Below are 12647 nucleotides of genomic sequence, written 5' to 3'. Positions count from 1 at the left end.
CTACATCATCCTGTCTACTGGGATTACTGGAAACATGAATAATACAGATGAATTACATTAGAAGAGACTGATCCTACCCAGGGAATGAAAGTGATCCTCACATCAGGAAGAGAGATACAAATGAGACGGGAGGACAGGCCTATATGATTCTGCTCTCATCTCATGTGACAGAAACCATTCAATGCTTTTGACCTTCAGCAAAAAGTCTGACATACTTATAAGCAGGGCTTCCATTATCTCTGACGTTCTGCTTGTTAGAATGTCGAAACATTAACTTTTCTTTGTTATCTGTTTCCATGCCCCCAAAATATCTGTGGTTGCCATGGCTGCTGCTCTAACAGTTTGTTTGAGATGAAAAGTGAGAGGGAAACACTTTGGTTTCCTGCACCACAAGCCGCTCTGTGAGCTTTCCTGAAGGTGACATCTGTTGAAACCGACGACACGAGTCACGTTACAAACTGCTTTATTCAGAGCTGGGAAACGCTAATAGAAAACCATATTTAAAAAAAAAAACATTAGAAAATGTATTTTGCATAAACAGTGGCTTCTGTTTAAAGGGATAGTTCACTTTGAAATTAATTTTTGGTATGTTTTAGCTTACCTCAAGGGCATCCAAGATGTAGGTGTCTTTGTTTCCGCAGTAGTTTCAATTTTGATATTTTTAGGTCAAACCGTTCTTGTCTGTCAGTCATATAATGCAGGTCGATGGTCACTGTCTCAAAGAGCAAGCACAGAGTCCAAATTAAAACAATTCCCCGTCGTCTTAAGGCGACATCTAGTGTATATATCTATGCACCAGTCTGCGTACACGTCAGATCAGATCACTTGGACATGGCTGTGTATAAGCGGTAAAAACGATATAAATACTGTTCGTTTTCTCACACAAACCGCTCGTTTCGTGTCTTAGGCCATCAATGTGTACTTACGATGGGGAATTGTTTAATTTGGACGACGGGGAATTGTTTTAATTTGGACTCTGTGCTTGCTCTTTGAGACAGTGACCATCGACCTGCATTATATGACTGACAGACAAGAACGGTTTGACCTAAAAATATCAAAATTGAAACTACTGCGGAAAAAAAGACACCTACATCTTGGATGCCCTTGAGGTAAGCTAAAACATACCAAAAATTAATTTCAAAGTGAACTATCCCTTTAATAACATTTATGGTAACACTTTGCAATAAGGTCCAGTTAGTTAAACACTAAGCAATACATTTGTTACAGTATTTATTCATCTTTGTTACGTTTAGTTAACCCTTAAATGCATGAATGTTTTGCCAATCATTACTACATATGGATCTATATCTAACACAGATGGATCTCAAACTATCACGATAATATAAAACTCTCCTGATATTAGAGTAACAATTACAGAAGAATACAATAAAGCATATTTTGTTACCTTTTGGAGCTTGGAAGGGTTCAGTTTGAGCAGATGTTTAATACCATCAATACTGTCCTCATCAGAGCTCATTTCCCAGTACATTCAGCATCTGCCTCATATTCGCGATCTCAAACATATTCTCAAAACTATCATTTTCAACATCTTCAAAATAAAAATTTTGATCGCTGACAGCTTCTTCAGTGACATTAATATTAGACTGCGTTCAGTACTTGCTCTCCAGTAAATCGCTGAGCCATTTTGCTGATGATACTTCCTATTCTTTTGTTTTCTGCCTGCAGTAACTATGAGTGAAACGTCACTTCATCATTGTGTATAAGACACTGAACTGCACTTATTCAGTCATCAAAAATGTTATTATTGTTGTAAATATACTTAAATATAAAAAATATACTTACACTGTTATACACCTCGGGTCATTACCAACCCTATACAATTTTTACAAAAAATGAATGGGAAAAACATAGCCTGGGAAAACCCAGACAAACTTCCGGCAAATTTAGATTTGCTCTGCAAGTAGTCTGGCAAAGAGCCCATCCAAGCCGATTTCTAATCCGTCCAAATCGTGGCACCAATCAGAAACGTTGAGGCGGGCTTTACACGATGACGATCGCTCTGATTGGTTTTAGGTCCATCCAGTTGCGCCCAGAGGCATTTGAGTGACGTCCGTTAGTAACGCCCCTTTGGAAATTAGTTATTAATGAAGCTTTGCCAGACCATAACTCAGTTACTACTGAGAATGGTCTGGTTTTAACCAGGCTAGGGAAAACAGGTATTCTAATTTTTGTGTTATATTGTTTATAATTAATGAATTGAGGAATACTAAGATGGTTGATGTCTAACTTTAAAAAATGAATGAGGAGGAGTGTAGTGAACGACGTTACAGTATGCGTTTAAATGTTAATTGTTAATTATACCACAGTTTTCATTGTTAGTGTGACAAAATGTGAAAATGAAACATTATTGTAAAATTTTACCACACAATTTCTTACTTGCAATGTCATTTGTATTTCTTTTCTTTTTCTTTTTGCTAAAATCCATAATTTAAACTGAGTCAAATGCAAAAAAAAAAAGTTTTTTCGTTTTTATTTTATTCTTATCGCGGTTATCTTAATTCAAATTTTTAAAGAGGGCACAAGAATCTGCAGCAAACAGACGTAACTGTCACTCTGACATCCTCCGCTGAAAACAGACGTCTGACCTTTCTGAAATGTCACTATATTCCTTCACAGCATCTCACTTAAGTGTCTTTTTTTCCTTTTACCTTCAGTTTAAACTTCTGGCCTCAAATCTTTGAGGGCCAAATGTGTCATTCGACAAAACGTGTAATTTGTGCCCCTCATTTAGAATTTGATGACTTTAACAATGAATGATGAACTGATGTCAACTGGTTAATACAGGAAATCACATCAATAAAACCAACTCGTTATATACTCATTAATTATATATATATAGATAGATAGATAGATAGATAGATAGATAGATAGATAGATAGATAGATAGATAGATAGATAGATAGATAGATAGATATGGATATAGATAGATAAATATATTGCAATGGCTTTCAGCAAGAAAAGTCTTAAGGACAAGTCCTGATCTTGAATTAGATATTTTTATTTATTTATAAAATGAATAGGCTACTTTTTTTCAACAAGGATGCAATAAATTGAATGCCATTTAAATTGATACAAATTATTTCTATTTCAAATAATAATAGAGAAGCAAATCAGCATATTAGAATGATTTCCGAAGGATCATGTGACACTGAAGACTGGAGTAATGATTTGCCATCATAGGAATAAATTACATTTTGAAATGCATTATCATAGAAAACTGTTATTTTGAGTTGTAATAATATTTCACAACACTTTTTGTAGCCCACTGGTCAAATAAATGCAGAATTAGTTTGGAAGCTTGTTTCCACCACTGAATAAACAATTAAAATTGGTAATTGGGGGGCTTAAAAACGCAAGCATTTGAAAACGATACAGTTCTGTGTAAACTACAAAAACGTGAATTTGTGAAAACGGTTTCGTCATGCGTATTACGTGTTCAGTCTATGGGCGCTGTGGCATCGCCACCTACTGGCCTGGCATGAACAATACAGCGTTTTTAGTAGTTTTGGTGTATCTGTGTGAACTTTCTGACTTTTTTTCTCGCAATTGCAAGTTTATCTCTCAGAATTGCACGTTTATATTTCCAATTCTGACTTTATACCTCACAATTGTGAGTTTATATCTCGCAATTGTGATAAAAAATTTCAATTACCATTTGTAATTTTTATTCCGTGGCGGAAACAAGCTTCCATAATAGCCTTAGTGAGCATAAGAGACTTTAAAATAAATAAATAAATAAATAAATAAATTATTTCCCATCTCAAACTTTTGAACGGTGATGTATCAGCATTAAACTTTTGTAGTTTCATGATCTTGAGCACAGGAAATTGATCTGTTAAAGAATAATGTTATTTGTCTGAAGTTATGATTCATTAAACTGATTCATTTGAAGTGAAATTAATGATTTTGACACAATCAGCAGAAACCTTTTGCAAAGGAACTCCTCCACAGCACAACTGATTAACATTTGTTGAAACAGGTCTTATTAGTCACACGAACAATTCCACTTTTTTTAACATTACAGGAAGTTAGGAAAAATGTAGGTGTCTACCGTATTAAAGCTGAAAACGAAAGGCCTTTTCTTTTTGTGCCTCATGAAATAAAACTGAGGTTGAAATGATACAATACATGATACATGACACAAAACAGAATGATACATAGTAAACGACACAATTAAAAATTTTGGTGAACTATCTCATACCATGTTTTTTGCATATGTTGTTGAATATAACATGCAAGTGATTCACCAACACCAAATAAGGAACATGTACAGTCCCTAAACTATCCCTCCAGTCAAAGATCAAACATGAGTACAGTAATGCTGAAGCCACCGCAGAGACACTGGATGGAAGGTCTCAGGAAAACCCTGTCCACTAGCGTGACACACACTGTTTCTGAGGAGGCTGCTGTCCCACGTGTGAGAGGTGGGGAGAACAGATCAGACCAGCCCTATATGGGCAAAAACCACAAAAATACAGTACACACACTTTAACCCTGATGAGTCAGATAATGATTCTGTGCCGGGTTGCCACAATGACGACCTCTTTACGGACATGATGTGTTTGGGGACACTGATTTTAACGAAACGGATTTCAAGGTTTAATGTTAATATTATAGGATATTATATATTATATTATTATTATTTATATATATATATAAAATTAATAAAAAATATTATAGATGAATAAATAAGTTAGTAAATAACATTTTATTTCTTTATTAATCATTTATAATTTATCTATATATTATATTATAATATTAAATTGTACGTTTTAAATGTCTTTATTTATTTACTCATTTAAATTTCTTTCTGTGAAATTATTTGTTTGAAAAGATATTTTTTAAATGTCACTTGGTTTAATACTTTGTATTATAATTAATGCTGTACATAAAATAAAATAAAATGTATATATAAAATAAATGTTCCCCAGAACTTTCGGTACATAAACATTCTTTTATTTTTAATAATTTATTTTAATAAAATCAACTTTGTATTATAATAATGACATCCGACATTAAGAATGGCCTAATTACCCAAATTATTGTTTTATAGCTTTTATAGGCCTAGTATCAAGTATCACACTTGTGTTTTCAAATTGGGTTTACATGACTTCCTGCAAGTACAAAACCCACCGATGCAATCAGAGAGTGTGTGTGTGTGTGTGTGTGTGTGCGCGCGCGCACAGTGAGACCACATTTCTTTCCTCCGCGCGTTCCATTTCTCTTCAGGAAACTGTACGCTGTGATCTATAAGAATGTTTGTGTTTTTCCTCCCTCCCTCGCGCTGTCATTCATCCGTGAGCTGAGCGTCTTACCCTCTGTACAACACTCTGTTTTTCCAAACCCAGCGTGGAACAATGTGTGAGGTGAATGTCAGCGAGGTATAACAGTCAACACACCTTCATAATGTTCTTCAGAAGTGTCTCAGGCGTGTGAGACTGAGGACAGTTTTAATCTTGAGCAACATGACACTCAAATCACACTTCACGCTACCACGCGCACCAACAGGTACGTCTCTGGCATTCCATGTCCAAGATTTTGCGATGGTTTGAAGGAATATTAATCTACAATCATTATTATGTTGGTTACACTTTATTTTAAGATTTCCGTGTCTCAGCGTATTTACTTATACATTGAAGTACTACGTAATAAATTAACTCATTTTAAGGTTAGGATTTAGGGTTTGGTTAGTTACATGCAATTATGCATAATTTATATTTATTACTATAGTAACGACTTGTAACGTGTAACATGGGCACTGTAAAATAAAAATAGGCCTAATTTATTTTTTGTTAATTATTTAAGTATGATAGCCTATATGTGTAATATTTGTTCAGCTTTTTCTTATGAATATGGCAATAAATTGTGTGGTAGTGTGAAATTAAAGTCACTACGCAATTACTTAAAACGTTCCACGTAACTTGAAGTACGTTAAAAAATGACTTTAATTTAAGAATTAAAAAATAAATATATATATATTTTTAATTACTTTAAGGATTAAAAAATAAATAAATTTTTTACAAAATTACACATACACACACACACTTGTACATACATATACATACACATATATATACACATATATATATATATATATATATATATATATATATATATATATATATATATATATATATATGTGTGTAATAAAACAAGCAAAATATATAAATAAATAAATGTTCCCATAACTTTCAGTATAAACATAACTTTAATTTTAAAAACTTAAATTACATAAGTAACAATAAATAAATAAACAAGACAAGAAAATAAATGAGAAAAAGAAAAAAAGAGTTAGTATTTATGGAACTTTGGTAAAAAAAAAAAGATCAATAACTTGAACAACCAATCAATAATAAAAAAGAAAGAAAGAAAGAAAAAAGGACCCTAACAAGTGGCTTTGTTAGATAGATAAATAAATAAATAAACCTGCTGTTATTGAGTCACTTTCTTTAACAAAGTCATTTACAAACATTTAATTATTTAATTACATTTTTAAACAGGAAAAATCAATAAATCAACCAATAAAGAGAGAAAAAAGGAACCTATAACAAACGGTTTTCTGTGGAAGTCTTCGACGAAAGTACAGTGAAGTGAACTGATGGTTTTACACTTATATATTCATATAGGATCTGTATGGAGCAGCGGACACTGTAAAAGACAGTACAGCTCGAAATCGCAGCTTAACTACCTCACAAGAACACATCCGATGGACCAGAGGAGGCCCAAACCCCACAGGTTCCACTCCGGCCTGGTGTTTCGCCTAAAGGTACGTGACACGCAATGGGACACTTAAATCCCACGTCATGCCTGAATGTGACTGTAATGGAATCTAACAGTCAAGCTGATTTTTAGTGGATGTACAGTATGACATAATTTCCTCTCAAGTTGACAAGTCATCTCTTTTACACAGCTGTATCACTTGTAACGTGATCTAATTTGGGCTTCCGAGATCCTAAAATTACAGTAAATGTGGGCTGGCGTGCTGTGATGTATTGATACATGGAATTCATGGGAAATTTACGTGACTTTCATCCGTTTCGCTTTCACTGAGAAAGGTGTCTTGTGTGGTCAAATATAACCATGCCGAACTGACTCTGCTCTGGCATGATAAACAAGAACAATGGCTCTGTTGAAACAGCCACAGGCGTTTTATGACGTCGCCGGGAAAATAGGCAAATGAGACCTGCAGGGTTTAGAGCTGGTGACACTGGACATCGTGTGCTTCGTCTCATCTGCCTTTCTATATTGACACAGGACCGTGTGAGGATGGACCACAGCCAGCATGAAGGAGACTTCCAGGATAACACTGAAAGCAAACTGAGGGAACTGGCCCTGAAGTGGTTTACAGAGACCCAGGCGCCTTTAATTCTCCACAACGGCAACTTTCCGGAATGGTTCCAGGGATTTATCAGCAGAAAGTAAGAAATGTTTCTGAGAAACAAGCTTTTATAACAGGCAACAGATGTTTTTAAGCGATACTATCTCTAACGTGATGTTACGACAGCTTTATTCTTGCATAAAATACGAATTCTTCCAAGAAAAAAGCTTGTTCATTTCAGGTGTTTTGTAGTTTAAAAATATGGGGTTATTGGGAACACTTTACAATAAGGCATAATGCATTAACTAACATGAACTGACAATGATAAATATATTTGAACTTAACTTAGTTGATAAAAATGTTAGTTACACTTTATTTTAAGGTGACATAGTTACACTTTACATGTACTTACCATAGTAATAACAGTAAATTATGCTATAATTACATGCAACTAACCCTCAACCAAACCCCAATCCTTAGTAAGTAGATGTAGTTAATCAATATTACTCAGTACTTAAATATATAATTACACTGTAACAATGATACCTCACAATAAAGTGTAACCCTTTACTTTAAGATGACATTGTTACAGTGTAATTATATATTTAAGTACTGAGTAATATTAATTAATGACATGTACTTACTATAGGGTTAATGTAAGGGTTAGGTCTTGGTTTAGGGTTAGTTACTTGTAATTATGCATAATTTGCTGTTATTACTATAGTAGGTACATGTAACATGTATAAGTGTTACCAAAATGTTCATGTTTATGTTAGTTCATTAACTAATGTTAACAAATACAACTTTCGATCTTAAAAATGTAATTTTGAGATTAACATTAACTAAGATTAATAAATGCCATATAAGTATTTTTCTTTGTTCATATTAGTTAACTAGTGTTGACAAATGAAACCTTATTGTAGGGTGTTACTGAGTCAAACCTGTACTCTCTTAAAGGAAAGGATCTTTATTGTCATCGATTGTTCCATGAAGAACTTTAAACACTCGTGGAATCTTTCCATTCCACAAAATGGTTCTTTTAAAGGAATAGTTCACCTAAAAATGAAAATGTTGTCATCGCTTACTCACCCTCAAGTTGTTCCAAACCTGTATGAGTTTCATTCTTCTGTTGAACATAAAATAAGATATTCTGAAGAATGTTGGTAACCACACAGTTGATGCAGCCATTGACTTCCAAAGTACTTTTTTTCCCCCTACTATGGAAGTCAATGGCTACTGTCAACTGTTTGATTACCAACATTCTTCAAAATATCTTATTTTGTGTTCAACAGAAGAATGAAACTCATACAGGTTTGGAACAACATGAGGGTGAGTAAATTACAATATTTAAATTTTTGGGTGAACTAACCCTTTCAAGAGCTGTTCACTGAAAGGTTCTTTGGAACCAAAAATGGTTCTGCAGCGAAAAACCCTTTTGGAATCTTTATTTTTGGAACCATTACATTTGGAATTTTCGGTAACATAATCTCATACTGTTATGCAAGCATTATTCAAAGTTGGAACTCTATCATAATTTGTGGTGGTGTCGTGTTTCACAGGGATGCAGAGGAGCATCTGAAAGACAAGGAACTGGGCTGTTTCCTCATTCGGCTCAGTGATAAAGCCACTGGATACATTCTTTCATATAAGTAAGTATACTTACAAAATAAGGGTTGGACTTGGAAATGTCATTGGTGTACCATTTAGCATTGCTATTTTCCTCCAAAATGACTCCGCTAATAACCAGATGTTTGCATTTCCTTGAAACATTTAAAATGCAAACTTTTGGTTGCGTTCCAGCATTTTCTGGGGTTAATCTTTAGCTTGTGATGTCAATCATTCTTAAAATATCAGAATGTTTTCAAATAATATATATTTTTTAATTTCCTGAATTTTTTTTAATGGTGCAAATAATTGTTTTTCAGAGGTCGCGATCGATGTCGGCACTTTGTCATCAATCAGAATAAAGATGGTCGTTTTATTGTGACGGGCGACACAGAGATGCACAACACTCTCACTAGCCTCATTGAATATTACAAGTCAAGCCCCATTGAACCATTTGGAGAATATCTGACGCTCTCATGTTTTGAGGTGAGTTTGAGAAAATGCTTATTTATTCTTTTACACATTAGCGTTCAAAGGTTTTGGTTTCAGTAAAGAAATTAATACTTTTATTCAGCAAGGATGCGTTATATTGATCAAAAGTGACAGTATAGACATTTATCATTTATAATTTTACTTCACATAAACACTGTACTTTTGAACTTTCTATTCATCAAAGAATCCAAATTTTTTTTAAATCAAAATCCTAAATACATATATATACATATACATATACATATGTTTGTATGTACAAGGCAAGCATATTACCATGTGCTATTGCTTTTCTAAACTTTTTTATTTTTTTATTTTGTGTTGCAGTCTTCCACAAGCGAGCTGTATGATGTAATTCACTTTGACCTGAGGGAAAAGCCAGGACTGAGTGTTAATGCTGTGAAGGATATTTGGGGCAATCAGCGTAAAAAACACGACTCAATGCAACCTCCCGCCTTGCCGCCCAAGGGCAACAGAAACACACTGGTATGTCACATTTGCCATTTAATCATTTGAATTCAATTTGGAATAATAGTGTTTTTTGTAATTCATTTTAATAGCTATTATTTACGTTTATTAATTAGTTGATTGGTTACTTTGTTGTATTTATTAAATTGTTTATAAAAAAAAAATCATGCATACTTCATTTACTGATTATAATAGTGTGTAAATGTGGTCCCACTTTATATCGTGTCTTTAACTATATGTAATACCATATAATTAATCATTTGATATAAAAAAAATACGTTTTACATTGTACTTACAGTATATTAAAAAAATTACCTGCATGCAATTAAAGGTGTATTTAAAACCTGTAATTACATATATTATTACACTGTTGACCCTTCCTTGACACCTTAGCCCACCCTTAAACCTACTTAACCACCTAACCCGACCCTAACCACACCCGTATCCCACCTCAATAGCAGCAAATGTGTTTTGGTAACACTTTATTTTACAGCGTGCTTGTTACACGTTACATGTAGTTACTATAGTAATAGCATGCAACTTAGACGCAACTAACCCTAAATCAAACCCTAATCCTATAGTAAGTAGTACGTTGTATTGTTACTCAGTACTTAAATGTCTAATTACACTGTAACAGTGACACCTTAAAATATTAAAGTGGGTTACACCCTGTTACAGAGTAATTATACAAATAAGTACTGAGTAATATTAATTAACAACATGTACTTTCTATAGGATTAGGGTTTGGTTGAGGAGTAGTTGCATGTATTACTCATAATTTACTGTTATTATGATGGTAAGTACATGTAACATATGTACATGTAACAAGGACACTGTAAAATAAAGTGTTACCATAAAGTGTAAACGTGTTTTGCAATACAACATGAACACAATAAGGAAAGTAAGTTGTTAAAGACACCTAATATAAAGTGTGACCGTAAATTAAAGTGCTTAAACATCTGACTTCATATCTGGATAATTATGATTTCCTTCCACAGGCAGTACCTCCAGTGCCAAGAAAATGCCCTCCTCTGAAAGCCGCCTCCTTGGATGTGAAGTCCAGCACAGAAAGCGTGCTGTACACGACGATAGACCTGCAGAAGTCCAGAGGAAGAGTCAGAACGCCAACCGAGGACAAAGACATTTCACTTACCGCTAGAAGGGAACTCAGAGCCCATAGACAACAGAAAATCCCTGCCACAAACCAAGGAACCATTTACTCCGAGCTCATGGTGCCGAACTGCAGAAGTCAATCCCTACCGTTCCTGGATGACGGCTGTGAAGAAGAAGAAGAACACTTTAATAGAAGAAGCCAACCGCAAATCTCTTCCCACGTACAGAGGGAACCGCTAAACAGTTCCACCACCAACATGGTGCCAGGTCTTAGCAACAGCCTGGATGTATTATGCAATTCATCACTGTATCAATTGGCCGGAACACCTGGCAACCAAAACATGGCAGGGATGAGAATGTCAAAGGTCAGCGCGCAGGAAAGCGATGCTATGTATGCCGAGGTGCCTCTTGAACCCGTTCCAAATCACTTCCTGGTTGACGACACGTACGAGCAGATTCCCGACTCGCAACCTACATCGAGAGCAGAGGAGAAATCACACACTAATACCTACGAGACGCTAACAGACTTAAAACCCAAGCAGATTATTTCTGCCCGGGCCATTAAGGTGAGTGTTGGTGTGATTTTGGAATAAAAATTTCTACGAATATTTATTAATATTTTTAGTTGAACATAATATTTAGAGATAATGATTTTAATAACGTACCTGTTGTTTCCTGTAGACTGACAAATGGAAATGGCTGTCCCCGGAATACTGGAAAAAATAACTTCTTCATCCTCGGAGAAAAATCATCAAATTACACTAATAGTGAACAGTTGTTGACGAAAACTACTTCCATCCACCCAAGCTATTTCTGATTACTGAATACTAGAATAGTACAGCTTTATTTTTCACCATATTTGTGGGATTTCTGTCTGTGTGTTTGTGAAATGTTGAAATGTTAAAATAATATTTATTAACTTAATAAACATATACATATCTGAGTGTCTTTGTCTTGACAAGTTTCATTCTTGTTAGTCATGTGATTGGTGTACCTCATGATAGGCCCTTGTGAAAAAGAAGTGTGCTTTATTGTATTGAATGTGCACTTGTAGTGTACTTCAAATTTGAAAAGTATATATTTTTTTTCTTTCATAAAGTTCATAAAGAGATATTAAAACTAATCCATATGAATTGAGTGGTTTAGTCAAGATTTTCTGAAGACACTTGATCGCTTTATATGATGAACAGATTAAATTTAGGCTTTTATTCAAAAGCCTCAGGTGTGGCTTATCATTAGAAACATATAGCCTGAATAGCCTAACGTTAGCTACTTTACATGGCTGCCCGCTCTAAAGTTAATGTTAACCTGGATAAATGTGCACTGTTATTAGGCGAATATCCAAGTGTACATTCGGAGTGTGGAAGGTAAATTAGTACCACGCTTACTTCATGCAAAAAAACAAAAAATAAATCTGATGTGAGCTATGTGGATGGGGTAGACTTGACAAATGTCATTACACCTACATGTCTCACCCGGAATATTAGCTGCCCTAATTCATTTTGATGTTGACTCATATTTTATATTATTGCAATTCAGTTAGGGATGTGAAAGCATGACTCATTTGAAAGAAGAGAAAATTTGCATTTATGTAAGCCTATATGATAACAAAATGCTGATATTTTGAAAAGTC

General features: G+C 34.4%; 1 protein-coding gene across 1 annotated transcript; it reads left to right on the top strand.

Annotated features, from left to right (window-relative positions):
* The first annotated feature begins 5229 nt into the window (after positions 1-5229).
* LOC309490213 (uncharacterized protein) lies at positions 5230-11958 on the top strand. Its single transcript, XM_082159240.1, has 8 exons — positions 5230-5529; positions 6648-6787; positions 7276-7439; positions 8899-8988; positions 9265-9430; positions 9761-9919; positions 10900-11580; positions 11696-11958. Exons 1-8 carry the CDS (start codon positions 5487-5489, stop codon positions 11738-11740), a joined length of 1488 nt encoding a protein of 495 aa, XP_082015366.1. The 5' UTR covers positions 5230-5486; the 3' UTR covers positions 11741-11958.
* The last annotated feature ends 689 nt before the right edge of the window (positions 11959-12647 follow it).

The sequence above is a fragment of the Leuciscus leuciscus genome (genome assembly GCF_965113295.1).
Source record: "Leuciscus leuciscus genome assembly, chromosome: 25".
In the NCBI taxonomy this organism is placed as follows: domain Eukaryota; kingdom Metazoa; phylum Chordata; class Actinopteri; order Cypriniformes; family Leuciscidae; genus Leuciscus; species Leuciscus leuciscus.
The sequence above is the reverse complement of the archived record's forward strand: the minus strand, read 5'-3'. Positions and strand labels throughout refer to the sequence as shown.

Excerpts from the sequence above, each read along its gene's own strand:
- LOC309490213 (XM_082159240.1), top strand. The coding sequence starts at position 5,487 with ATGACACTCAAATCACACTTCACGCTACCACGCGCACCAACAG. Across the intron at positions 9,920-10,899 it reads AGGGCAACAGAAACACACTG|GCAGTACCTCCAGTGCCAAG; the intron begins GTATGTCACATT and ends TTCCTTCCACAG. Across the intron at positions 11,581-11,695 it reads TTTCTGCCCGGGCCATTAAG|ACTGACAAATGGAAATGGCT; the intron begins GTGAGTGTTGGT and ends TGTTTCCTGTAG.